The 13,615-nt window shown below is 49.6% G+C and overlaps 1 protein-coding gene across 15 annotated transcripts in view; it reads left to right on the top strand.

The window, feature by feature from the left end:
* The window catches only part of LOC146196490 (eukaryotic translation initiation factor 4 gamma 3-like), a 111,758-nt gene that overhangs the window by 80,881 nt on the left and 17,262 nt on the right, over window positions 1–13,615 (top strand). For 14 of the 15 annotated variants that reach the window (XM_084598244.1, XM_084598242.1, XM_084598243.1 and 11 more), the window contains exons 10-12: window positions 11,154–11,257; window positions 12,333–12,584; window positions 12,970–13,362. In XM_084598244.1, coding sequence (XP_084454370.1) covers window positions 11,154–11,257; window positions 12,333–12,584; window positions 12,970–13,362 — 749 coding nt within the window. The remainder of the gene's footprint in view (window positions 1–11,153; window positions 11,258–12,332; window positions 12,585–12,969; window positions 13,363–13,615) is intronic. The other variant, XM_084598233.1, reaches the window with a different exon arrangement.

Genomic DNA, 13,615 nt, shown 5'->3' with positions numbered 1-13,615 from the left:
CTCATCAGATGACCAAAGTAGCTGAGCTTTAACTTTAGAATTTGACCCTCCAATGAGCAGTCTGGGTTTATGGTCGACAATATCGACTGATTTGATCTTCTGGCCGTCCAAGGAACTCTCAAGAGATTGCTTGGGAAATAAGCCCGCGTCACTATTGTGGACGAATTTCTACACAATTTCTATGTAATCCGTCCCGTCAAATGTACCGTCTGTACCAAAAATAACCAGGCTGCATGCTTTGCTTCTCGCTTGTATTCTAAAGCTGGCATTGATTCCTTGAGGATAAGAGCTTGTTAAGAAGTGAGGACAGGAACTCGCCGTTAGTTTGGTCATTTCAGTCGTGTCCGACTCTTCGTGACCCTATGGACCATGTTACGCCACGCTTTCCGGTCTCTCACTATCTTCCTAACATCACATCTGCAGTACAGATATACAGCTTCAGTAGTGGTACGAATTTTACGCTACACGCGTCTGAGAAACTGAACACGCATCCTGATTGCTTTTTGGAAAAGACTGTACATCGCCTGGCGGCCGCAAATGGGGCGCGCTACTGGAAAAAGTTCAATTTCTGAGCATGCGCACTCGCTCCACGCTATTCCCCTAAGCGGTATGGTTCCTGTGTTTTAATACTCTCCAATTTCGGAGCGTGATCCCATCAGGCGTCTGATGGGATCGCCATTGTCAGGTCCGAGCTAATCTTGTAGCAAGCCACTACGGCGCACTCGCAGCCTTCGCTGCGTGAAAGCGAAGCCCGGTGACCTCATCGCGGAATTCCACGAACAGCTCAATTGTCGCAGTGATTGATACCAGCATATCTGTACTCTAGTTTTACTCTAGTTTTCGTGTCAGCGGCCTCTGCGAGAATCGCACTACTGACGAAGCACGAGGCTATTTTTCTCTGCCGTCCTTGCTTCCCCGCCACTCGTATGTGCAGTGGAATCGTGTCGATTCGAACTGGCTCTATCCGAACTGGCGCAGATGTCCCGTCGGCGTCATGTGGTTTCGCAGTTCCCCCTTGGCCCGGTGCCCTTCCACGGACAGCTCAATTGTCGCAGTGACACCAGCATATATCGAGATACTTTGTTGGGCGAGTTGGTACTTATTCATCATTAATATAAACAGCGCGAACACGAAGACAAAGGACAAGATAAAAGAAAGCCACAGTACAAGCGCTGACTCACAACTATGCCTAAGCCCTTTACTCCAAGCGCGAACACGAAGACAAAGGACAAGATAAATGAAAGCCACAGTACAAGCGCTGACTCACAACTATGCCTAAGCCCTTTACTCCAAGCTTAGGCATAGTTGTGAGTCAGCGCTTGTACTGTAGCTTTCTTTTATCTTGTCCTTTGTCTTCGTGTTCGCGCTGTTTATATTAATAACCAGGATATATGTACTCTAGTTTTGGTGTCGGCGGCCTCTGCGAGAATCGCAGTATTGACGAAGCACGAGGCTATCTTTCTCTGCAGTCCTTGCTTCCCCTCCAGGCGTATGTGCAGTGTAATCGTGTCGATTCGAACTCTCCATATCCGAACTGACGCAGATATCCCGTCGACGCCACGTGGTTTCGCAGTTCCCCCTTCAGATCGGTTTCGACAGTACCGATATCGACATTTCGGCGTTCGTTAGACAAGGTCGCGTGGTCGTGTTTCGTGCGGCGTTAACCGATTACGAAGACGTTCGTTTCGCTGCGCCGACGCCCTGTTTGCTTCGTTGGTCCCGCGCACTTGGGAGAAGGCGCGGGCTTCCCGCCCGCGATACGAAACCGGGAAAGACAAGGTGCTCGCTCGCGCGCGCGTCCGCGAGAACTAATATTATCCGGCCTTGGACCGGCGGGTTACGCGATGCTGCGAGCCTGGCTGGCTGGCTCGCGTTGTTTCGAGAAGCCTCGGTTCCCGACGGCAGAAGCAGCCCCTCCCCTCCTGTTCTTTCCTTTTCCCGAGCGTCGTTTCTGCGACACCTTTCCGGAACTCCACCGTTCCAGTCCCGCCCGGCTGGACCCGCGTACAGCCGCTGCTACCGGCCTCCCTTTCATCACCGGTAGCGTTATGTCGCCTTCGACAACGTTCGCTGGCGGGCAAGGTTTGGACGAGGCGGTTATTATGCAACGGAGAGCGAGTCTCTGAAGACGTGCAAGGAGCTGCAACGGCTGGCGTAATCGCTGCTGGCATTTCTTTTCCGACATTTGTTGCGTTTGGCATAGGGTTTACGCGAAGCAGCACACCCAGGCCGTTGCTAGATGGAAGAAGCGGGGGGAAAACAAAAGGACGGTTCCGCACAGCTAGAGTGGTTAGGGCGCTCGACGGCTGTGCCCGGGACCGAATCCAGGCCGCTTTTCGACCGAGTCGGGTGTCTGTGTGCTTTGCGATGTCGGTGCACGTTAAAGAACCCCAGGTGGTCGAAATTTCCGGAGTCCTCCACTACGAAGTCTCTCATAGCCTGAGTCGCTTTGGGACATTAAACAGCATAAATCAACCAACCAACCTTTTGTTCCCGAAGTTCTATCGTCCTTATCTTTGCTAACGTTTTCAAATTTTAAGTGAGGGACAATTTACGAACGGCACCGGAAGAGCGTTCGCATGGTTCAGTTTTACCTCACTTAACCAAAAATTTCTGAAAAGCGGCTGCCGCGTTTAAGATGGAGAGCACGACGGCGCGGGCAGTCGGAGGTGCGCGCTATTGAGGCCATTGTTATTATTGTTCAGGTTATGTTTATGGTCTCTCGGGGTTACCCATCGTATGAAGGGAATTGAACGGACCATTGCTTTGACTCCTCGTGAGCCTCGCACTGCGCAGTTACCGCAGTGAACCGTTGTGGTGGTGGTGGTGGAAACGTTTATTGGTTAATTGGAGTTTGGGAGCCACAGAGTGGCCCCGCTACATGTTTGTAGTGACGCCGCTGGTCGGTGCGAGATGGGCACTCCATTTTTTCTGTTCCCGTCGTAAGGCCGCGAAGAAATGAATGGGCCGCCGTCTGTCTGTTCACGACTGCCTGCGTGCGTAGGCGGTCTTCGGCGTGACGTCGCCCTCGTGGGTGCGTGCGCCGGTGGGAAGGAAGGGCGGGAAGTGGGGAGGGAGTTACGCGATTGAGAGCAGCTGTCTGCTGTTCTACAATGTGCCGCCGCCTGCATTGTTCTCTGCGCGCTCGAGTCTCGTAGTTTTTCGCGCTTTGCCTCTTCTGGCACGTGCGTGAGATAATGCTGGACATCTATTTTCATCGGTGTCGAGAAATCGCAAGACCGTGGTTCTTTTTCATGATTTTCGGAGTTTATCACCACCTCCGTGGCTACTGGCTTTTTGCACCGGTTGCCTCTCGGAATGTCGGAGATACCGCTTCGGTTATGAGATCGCCCGGTGAAGGCAGGTCAACGTCAGCGGCGATTTCGGTCTTGAGTCTGCCTCTGGAACATTCAACAGTGGAAAGCGCGAAGGCGACGCTGCGGCGTCTGTGTGTGGGCCGTTCACTGCGGCCGTGTTGCGTTACTGCAGCCGCGGCCTGCCCACACGGCGTTGTTCTTTTTGCGCGCTCCTCTTTCGAGGCTGGCGGCTCGAGGGTTTCCCTTCCTGGTCTGGGATGCCGCGCCAGCGCTCGCCCTGTTCGCTGCGGGTTTCTAAATTTGTCGGCAGTGTGTGCGTGCGTCGGGCGCGGACACAGTCGGCCCAGCCGCCGAAGGAGTCGTCTCGAGGAGAGGGAGGGGGGGGGGGGGAGGGGCGGTGGCAGTGGAGAGGACAGGAAAGGGGCGCTTCTGCTGAAAGACTCGTCCGTCGCCTCCTCTCCACGGCCTGTCCGAAGCGACGGCTGCAGTTGGCTTCATCGGCGGCTCACTGCCTTCCTTGAGTTTGCCCGTGCGTATTCGCGCCCGCGACTGCCTCTCGGCGCATTTCGGTCGTCGGTCTCTGGTGTTGCGCTGCTGTCTTGACTGCGCATCGAAGGAGAAGATAAGCGCGCCCTCGACGCCATGATGCCGTTGTCGCGTGTCGGCGGCGGGCCACGACCATCAGGAACAACGCGTGTCGCCCCAGCGGCGACGTAGTTCGTCGCGGCGACCACGCCGGCGCGCCACGAGGTCACTTTGGTTGCGTGCTCCGGCAGCATGGGACAGACACATCGGGCCTCTGCCTGAGGCGGTCTGCGCCAGTGACTGCAAGCCCCGAGTCTGCGTCGACGGCGTCATACTGCCTGCCCCTCTGCCTCCCGATGTACTGTGCCGCTGTCGCGGTGGAACGTCTTGCAGCCTTTGCAGCCGCCGCTAGGACTACCGCCGGGATCGCCGGCGCCCCGCCGATGGCTGTTGTCGCCGGCGCCGCCCGTGCGCGCTGCTGTTGACGCGTGCGTTGAGCGCCGCCGACAAGGCGCTCTTGACTGAGAAGTTCGCTTCTCCGCGCGGATCGTTCGCGGAGACTGGGACGGCCAACTTCGTCGTACATTTTGCTGGCGTTTGAGTCCGTCTGAAGCACGTGGTTGTGCTCTGCTGTCCCCTTTCAAGTCAATGATGGCGAGTCTGCGACCGCCGCCAGCCCGAGCGGCGATGAACGGCTCGCACGGTCCCCTTCCAGGTGAGCGCATTGCTCCGGTCGTTCTCTTCGTGTATATATGTGGTTACGTTGCGTAAAGCTGCGGCGAAACTTGCATAATCGCTGCTCACTTTTATTTCTTTGTTCCGATGTGTCAACGCCCGACTTGAACGTGTCGTGGTTTGACAATCGCTGTTGCGATCGTCGTCAGTTGTGCGGGACCGCACCTGACACCGTCTCAGCTGCATTTGCCGATGGAATTTTTTTTTTTTCACGCGTTTTGATTTTTCGTGGATCCACCGCGCCGTTTTTGGTTAGCCTCCACTTTTCACCGGCGGTGCTGGTCGGCTGCTGTTAACCCTCGTCTCGGTATCCGGTCTGGAGGAGGGCCTTGGATGTCCCGCGGGATGGAGGTCGGGGCGCGGCCGTGTACAGAAAGACGCCACGGCGTCAAAGGGTTGGCGAGTGCCTATCTGCGTCCCTCAATTACACGAGTGCATGTTGACCCTCCGCAGGAGAACTTATCCACCCACCCCACTTCGTTATCTTTGTATGCATACCTCTCGTCTGGTCAACTTAATTGGACTTCTGAGGAAAATTCTTGCTTTTAAATGACTGTCTGAAGGCGCTGTTCTCTTCACGTTTTTTCCTTACTCTTTAGCCTCATCAGGGTGGTCGAGGGTAAGGAATGCGGTTGGGCGAGAGTGGACGGAATGCGATCGGGTGTCATGGAGAGAGTTAGCCTCTCTGCTGGCCGTGCTGCTAGAAGAACACAAGTCGCAAAGAGGAGTGGAGATAAACGAAGCATATGCGTAGGTTGGTGCTGATGCATACGCTTGTATGGCGTGGCAGACGGCCCTTTAGCGCCTCTGGCGCCATTAGCGTGGCTCCGCGGATATTTTTGGCAGGCGGTCCTTAATTGGTCGCATTGTTTTCGGCGAGCGGAACGTACCGGCCTGCTTGCCGATTCTACCGTGTATCGGTGGCGTTCAGCGTGTAGTTCTCGTGGTCTTTGCTTCTAGGTGGGCCAGAACGGCGTGACCTTGAACTTGCTACTCAAGAAGTGGTCTTCGAAGTGAGCTGGTCGCTCGCATCGGAATGGAAATGGGGGAATGAAGGGCCAGTGCACTGTAGCTTTCGCCTTTTGCCATGTGGGGCATACATTGCTACTATTGGAGAGCGAAAGCGGACCTCCCTTTTTTTTATGGTCTGTCTAGTGTAGATAGAGCCCAGGGGGTCTGCTTCTGAGCCACTTCAAGCGGCTTGTAGTACACTCCCAGTGTTCTGAACCTCTTGATGGAAAGATGTTTTGTCCCACCATCTCTAACGAGAAGGACCTCTACTAATGCTAACTCAGCGCCACTACGTGGCTGAGAAGACCCCCTGTGCTCTATACTAAATGGCAACATCATTCCTTCCTTTCGATAATTTAAAATTTTGTACTGGTGTCTGTTTTTTCCTTCTAGTTCCCAGTTTTTCCCCTGGTGATGGTGAGAAAGGGTGGAGCACTTGCATATAAACACACCATTGTATTATTCACGCCAATAAGTGGGGGTCAGTGTGATTGTATGTGTATACACACTACTTGCACAGCTACTTGCTACGTCCTTACTTAGCTCCTGAAATCTTGTGATATGCGTGCACACGTGCATGGGCCACCATCTCCTGCAGTCGGCATGTCACTTGGTCTCAGTATGGATGTTGGTGTAACATCACTGCAACCGCAGTGGTAATAGGGGACTGAAACTTAGTTTTCAATCAAAACAACCTCTACTGGGCACTCCATAACAAATTTAGCTTGCACCTTAGATTGCCGTCAGCATGGTAATGTCAAAACGATAATCAAGTCCTGATTGTGTTGCAGTAGACACTAGCAAGTTCTTTTACTTTGAGCTTCTGCAACCTGCCAGCACACAGTGAAAAACAATGCTTTGGAAAGGGGTGAGTTGAGGAAAGGCTGAAGCTGATAAAGCTTTATTGTGAATAAGTGTGGAGGATAAGAGGGAAGTTTGCCAGCATGCCGCAGGCAGTGATACGTCGATAGGCTGATTATCTACTGCCACACCACTGTGGAGAAATTGTTTCTGAGAAATGTGCTTAAGCATCCAGAAAGCTTGAGTGCTCTTTTAGTTCAGGCAGCTAAGAAACACTTCGTTGTCTTGGGCTGCTGACAGGTTCTATCCGCTCATTAGTTAAGTGAATATGGGGTATTGTTCTTAGTAAGCTTTCATTCAGGGTCACAGGGTGACCCAGGCACTTTCCTTTTTTCAGTGCATCATAAGGGGTCCACATTCCCTCTTCACCATATTGGTTCCCCATGAAAGTGCTTCACTCTCAGAAGAGGAGGCACTTCTATGGAGAGAGAGAGAGAGAGAGAGAAAGAAAGCTTTTTTTATGTAATTTGAGGGGTGGTTTCATCTCCATGGCTAGGCGTCTGCCAGGATCTCTTATGGTGTGGTACTGCCTGGGGTTGATTGATGGCCTCTTTTTGCTTATCTGGGTCCGAGCTTGACATGAGAGCCTCCCATGTTTCTTCATTCCTAATTGTCTGTGAATTGTTTTCTTAGTGCGTACATTTCCCTATCATGTGGATCATGTTTGCTTTTGTGTTGTGCAAGCACATGTATCGCCATGGGTACCATTTTGTCAATATGAAAGAAAACGCAACCAGCCTGTGCAAAAGCATACCTGGTTATATGCGCCTAAAAATGTGAGGGTAGCCAAAGGGTCCATTATCATGCTGCCGCTACAGCAAGGCCACTGACATGACGTGCAAGTTATACATACTTATAGACCTCTTTTTTTTTTTTTTTAAAGCAGCAGTAAGCCCTTGACATAAAATGCCAGTTATACATGCGTATAGATTTTTTTTTTTTTTAAAGAAAAAAAATGTTGAATGACACTGGCTTAGAACTTGGCATGGTTTCGTACTTGGTAAGCTTCTCGGCAGCTGGCTAGTCTGGCTTCTCGTTGTTTGGTGGTCTTGGTATGGCTGTGGTGGTCTTTCTCCTTAGTGAAAGTGGTTTCCTCTATGCCACGTCGACTGTTTTTGTCATAGTGCCTGGTGGATTTTCCTGACACTATGTTCGCAGACCTTGCCCGCATTCGCCCAGATGGCGTATGTGTATGGCGCATTTACCCGAGTTAAATGAATGAGCGGCACAGATGGAACTTAATGAAGATGATGCTCGCTGAACAGTGCGGCAGTGTTGCAGTTTTACACAAGTCATGATCGGCTTCTGCGATAGCACAGTGCTCTCGCACCTGGGACAGGAAAGCTGATTTGTTTTCTGCGACTGGGTTTCAAACCCGTGCGAGAACTTTTTTTTGCGACACAGCTTTAGTGAGGCACAGATGAAACTGGCGCATGTATAATACCTAGTTTTTGCAGATGATTTTCCTTGGAGAGTGGTAGCAGTAGAGCGTAAATGCCGGGTTGGCCCGAGGTGTTGTGAAGTCTCGAGACCTTTGAAGCGAGGGCTCCCTATGCCATTTCAGCTAATGCACCCCGAGTTTACATGATTCCGATATTCTGATGCTAGATAGTGGAAACAGGTTTGAGTGTGTAAGGGCCTCTCTCATTTTTGAGTCAATCATTTTGCTTGGTTGACAATTCATTTAGTCAGGCCTCAAAACAGGTACCAACAACTATGTCAGGCCAAGATGATGGCACAGTAACACTGGAAAAAATTGGGCCTTTGGAGCTGCTTCATCTAACTGAAACAAGGATTATTTTTTCCACTGTATAACTCCTCCCAGCTGCCATGTTACATGGACCACATTGGCAGTAGTAATTAATGAGAATTTTATTGCACTTACTGTGCATGCATATCTATGTGATACAAATAGAGTTCCTGCGGGTGCTTGTGAATTTGGAAAAAGTGTTTTCAAGGGCCTTGAGAGTTCACAAATTTTTGTGGGGTCCTTGAATTCTAGTGTGGCGAGGGAGATGGCCACGGAAAAACACTAGTATCCTTTCTTGTTTTGCAAGTCGTCTTGTTGGAGATTACTGGAACACCTCTGCCGCGACTTTTATCGCTGTCCCCTCGGGAAGTGTGTTGCGAAGCGAAGTCTCAGTCTCCGCTTGACGCCACACACTACTGTAGCTCGGTAATCTCCACAAGCAAGGCTTGGGCTTGAAGGGAAAGGAGACTCGATGCGAACGCGGTTCGGGCACTGCACCTGGTGCACCCTAAGCGTAGGGAGCGTATACAGTAGCAACCAAGCGGTTTGCCAGCACAAAGCAATCGCGTGCGTCTCTCCTCAAGATCAGCGTAAGCTTCACCTAATGCGATTCCATAGAATTTTCTGTCCACCGTAAGAACAGCGAAATGATGGGGACGTCGGCATCGCAGACTTTTGTGCTGCCACGCAGGAAAGTTTCCTCTATGCGTGCTGTAGTGATTGAGCACTGCTTTGTTTTAGAATGTTTACGTACTGCATTCAAGCAAAAACTGAGCATCCTGGTTCAGGTGCCAGTCTTTTCGAAATGATGCCGCTTGCAGGCACTTCAGGAGACTTGACTATGTGGCTGCTTGGCTGCCGTAGTTGTTGCTAGGCCTAGCATGTTTCACACTAAAACTGCAGCCGCAGTTAAATGAAAGAAAGGTCTTGGGTTGGTACAACTAGGTGTCAATTCCATGATGCCTTCAGTGACATAGCTTGCGGAAGCAAGACAGATCTGAGGTGTGGCTGCGGCCAGAAACGCAGTTACCGCTCTCAGTGGCTACCAAGCGGCGCCTATGGGGAGCTTTGAAGCAGTCGGGTCGGGGTGTGAAATATGTGCTTGAACGCTGGAGTGCGCGTGTGATGTGGGTGCCTTGCGTTGTGTTTTGCTGCATATTCTGCCTTAAGGTGTATGATGAGCTGGCGACAAAATCATTGTTTTGTACCTCTTTACAAAAGCGGATACAAATCGTGCTATGAAGAGTTGTTCTGTGTGCCGAAATAATTGAAAGGTGCAACACTGCCATTTGTGAGCTGCTTTGGAAAATATGTACTGTAACATCAGCTTTAGCACGTTATTTACGGCACAACTGCAAATGCTAATTGATAGAACGATCTTGGGCGGTCCTTCTGTACGGCAAGGTCACGGCCTTTTTTCTGATGGTGCCGCAATACATGTCAAAAACTGTTTCAAGGAAAATAATAAGGTGAGGCTGTGCCCATTGTACCAGCACTGCCATAAAAGTGAAGATGTATAACGATCAATTGGGGCCTACAGTCACTGCCATGTGAGTAGTCTGATGATGCGATGGCCAGTTCTGAGCATAGATCGACTTGCTTTTAATCCCATGCATGCACGCATAGAGAGGACTTTCTGATACATCATAAGGTTTGTGAGATCAGTGGGGTATCACTGAACATAGCGCCGATTGAGGAGCGTGCTATTCTTTATGTAACAGCTAGACACTACAAACTACTGAAGAACCCTGGCGACAGCCTTGCATTCTGACCTAGTTAATATATATGTGCCTGTGTTCAGAGGCAGAGGTTTTGTTGAAGTGTTCACATATCTTGCTTGACAGCATCGAACGTGAACACGAAATGTGCGCAGCTCTAGAGTTTCATTGAAGCATAGCCTGCAAGCATCTCGATTCCTTGGGTTTTTCCTTATTATTTAAAAAATACTGCTGGACTGAAACAAAAAAAAACAAATGGTGGTAATTGCTTCAGTGCATGATCAATAATGGAATGAAATTGTCTTTTCCAACAGAAGAGTTTCTTCTTGGCTCACAGAAAGAAAAACAGCCAAATTGAACAGCCTAGGCAAAATCTGCAGCGAAGCATACAGCAATTCCGGAAACAAAATTACAACTTTATCCCCATGTTGTAATTCTTAAGCTGCTCACCTAGCTATTCGGAAAACAAAATTCACAATGAAAAAAAAAAAAATCAGCGATGGTTTACCTGGGCTAAGCACGGATATACATGCAATGTTTAGAAAAGTATTGCTTCCTATAGCTTTATTCTGCCATGCCTTGCTACATTTAGCGAGTACTTAAAGGGTTCCTTGTGCCTTCATTAGATAGCTGCAAATAAATAAAAATGCCATGTAAAAATAGAAAAGTCGAAAAATAGAAATGGAACTGCACAGAGAGCAGACACCAGTGAGTGGACATGTAAGTTGCATGAGCGCCCTCTGGATCGTCCCCTATTATTATAGCCACTGTACTCTTACTAGCAACTCTGTTGGTAAAAATGGCCCTCAAGAAAGGTTCATCTTTTTACATTTTTTTTTTACCCCAACACTTCCTTGGTCTTGTGTGACAAGTTGCGTGCAACAATGTTAGATATGGGTGATGTAAAAAATGTTTTTTTTTTTCTTAATAAAATGCTGTTTTTAAGTCCTTGAAAAAAAAAAATATTTGTGGGTCTTTGGGAGTCCTTGAATGTCCTTGCTGAAAACCAGCATGAACACTGTATAACTATATTGGGCATGTGGCCTTTAATTTCTCAAAGGCATTTGAAGTGTTGTTTTTGTTTTTGTTTCGCACTTTCAGCCTTCATGGTATTTCATGATATTTCAAAGTACATATTTCAAAGCCAATAGTCATCGTGTGGCTCACTTTAAAGAAGGAATTTCGTAAACAGTTCAACAATGATTCACAATTTGGATGTCCTCTCTTGTGGTGCAGGGAAGGAAGGCAGGAGGTCAGCCAAGAAAAAGAAGAAAGAGTGGAACAAAAAGGGGGAGAGCAAGGAAGGTGGTGACATGGACGCCTTCGTTGACAGGGAAGAGGTGAGACGCCATGGCTGTTGGTCAGCATGTGTTAGCATCTGGTCTTGTTAATGGGAGTGCCATTGAAAATATGCTAGCATGAAGTGCAAGCTGTGTAGCATTGTAGAGCTTTGCATTTTGGTGCATGCACAATTTCCCAATATTTGCATTGTGGAGCCTTTTATGTATTACAGTGGTTGTGCTAGTTAAAAGTAGCTTTGGCAAACAATATGCAGTGATTTATTCTCGTGCATTGTTACTACCCTGTCGGACTTGTGTGCGTTGCTCCCACGAACTGGATCTGTAGCGTTAAAAAATTGGCATTGTTGCTATGCAAGTAGTGCGCTGCTAATGTACGATATGCAGTAATTTTTTCTCGTGCATTGTTACTACCCTGTTGATTTTGTGTGCGTTGCTTCCACAAACTGGATCTGCTGCACTTTCTTGGTGGCATGGGCCTTGTTAGAAAATTGGCATTGTTGCTATGCAGTTAGCGCTGTTGATGCTTTGCTCAGTTTTCGTTGCGTTTGCGCATGCTGGCATGAAAGCACTCGGCGAGAATACTTCCAAAGTGTCACTTCACAGTAGGAATGCAGATATTTGAAATGCTTGCTCGCATTGGTCCTTTGTTCTGTCTGCCTACATACATTCAACTTGTGCCACAGAGCACATTTTGTTTTTTATAGGTCACAAGTAATTTCATGTTTAAAGTTCCCACTTTGCCAAGGCTTGACTGCCATGCTTCTAGTGCTTTCTAGAAGCATGGCAGAAAGTTAGTTGGGCTGTTGAGGTTGGGAAGTTTATGGGTTCACGTGGGCGCAGCTGACAAGAGTTGGTTAGAAGAATATGGTAAAGGCATCCATTCGCCTGGCAGTGTCTATAATCTGGCTGATGCTTGTCAGTGCCACAGCTTGGTGTTTGCCAATTTAAAAAAAAAAAGCAGCTTTTGATAGACTCAAGAAAAAAAAATGGCAGAAGCGGGCAGACTGTGTCCTCAAGGTTGTGTAAAACAGCTTGTAGTACGTGTAGCTGCAAGGTTCTGCTCTTGCTGCTTCAGGCTTAGTTTGGACTGAGTTCCTTCTCTGGCCTTGTGCAGCAGCCAGCAGCCCATCCCAGTGTGGCAGCAGCTGTGGCTCCCGAGGCACCTGCACGGACTCCCACTCCCCCGATGAGGCTAAGTCCTGTGCCTGCCGCTGCTGCTGCCCCTGTCACTGTACCTGCCGGTGTGCCAGTGTCTCCTCCTCCGGCGGCGGCTGCTGAGACGGTACAGGCAGCTTCCACAGCCACTGTTCTCACGTCGCCTGACCAGGCGGATTCATCGGCCGGAGAGGATGAGCAGCACAGGAAGGTATGTGGGGCCTACATGGGTTACTTGTACTCCCTGTGAAGATGCTCTGTAGCAGCGTAGAAAGTATGATCGGGGAGTTAATGGGGAAGGCAGAAGGTGTTGGTTTGTAGTAATGTTTTGTGATCGCAGGTGTCAGCATATTTTAATAATGGAAACAGAATGCACGTGAAAGCTAACTTTCTAGCCATCTGGTGTTGTAGTCCATGGCAAAACTGGCTGCGTAATTAGCTGCAAGGTGATGTAAAAGCATCTGCGTTGCTGTGCTCAGTGACCGATTTGCATGGGGGGGTCGAGGTTAGCTTCCAGTCAAGCATGTGCCGATGCTACTGGAACCCCATTTCTTAGTGCTTGGTTGTGATGGAAAGGTCTCGCTGTGAATGTGCAGGCAGTAAAAATCAAGAACGAAGAGAACCTGAGGGTTTCTCGGGAAGCTGCTGCTGCCGCTGCCACCACCACGTTGCCAGTTGTCGAAGCAACTGACTCATCAGAAAAGGCAGACATGGAGGCCGTCGAGGATGGATCAGAGGCGCCTGCTGCACCGGTGACCGATGAAGAGGTGGAGGATGGTGATGAGGAAGAGGAGAGCAGCAGTAGCAAGGAAAGTGGTGATGCCAAGGTGGCCTCACTCAAGTACACCTACAGGGAGGACCAGTGGAGCCCAGTGAATCCGGATGGCCGCAAGCAGTACGATCGGCAGTTCCTGCTCATGCTCCAGGGGGAGCCCATGTCGCTGAAGAAGCCCTATGGCCTGCCCAACCTCGATGTCATCAAGGACACCGTAAGATGTTAACCATTCTTTGCTCTATATTTGCCCTTGCATAGTGCTTGGTGGTGAGGGCGCTCTGTGAGTGGAAGCCTGGGTTCGAAAAAAATGTCCATAACACTCGTTTTTTTAAGAAAGGAATGCCGCAAGAATGGCGAGTGTGCTACCCTGCTGCAGCAGCCACTTTTTGATAAGGCAAAATGTAAGGTGCCCTTGTATAGTGTGATGTCTGTGCATGTTTAAGGACCTTGCGTTAAGTGCAATATGG

The sequence above is a fragment of the Amblyomma maculatum genome, chromosome 3 (assembly GCF_055883805.1).
Source record: "Amblyomma maculatum isolate TAMU_Amacu chromosome 3, ASM5588380v1, whole genome shotgun sequence".
In the NCBI taxonomy this organism is placed as follows: domain Eukaryota; kingdom Metazoa; phylum Arthropoda; class Arachnida; order Ixodida; family Ixodidae; genus Amblyomma; species Amblyomma maculatum.
Note: the sequence above shows the minus strand (reverse complement) of the source record. Positions and strands in the feature narration are given on the sequence as shown.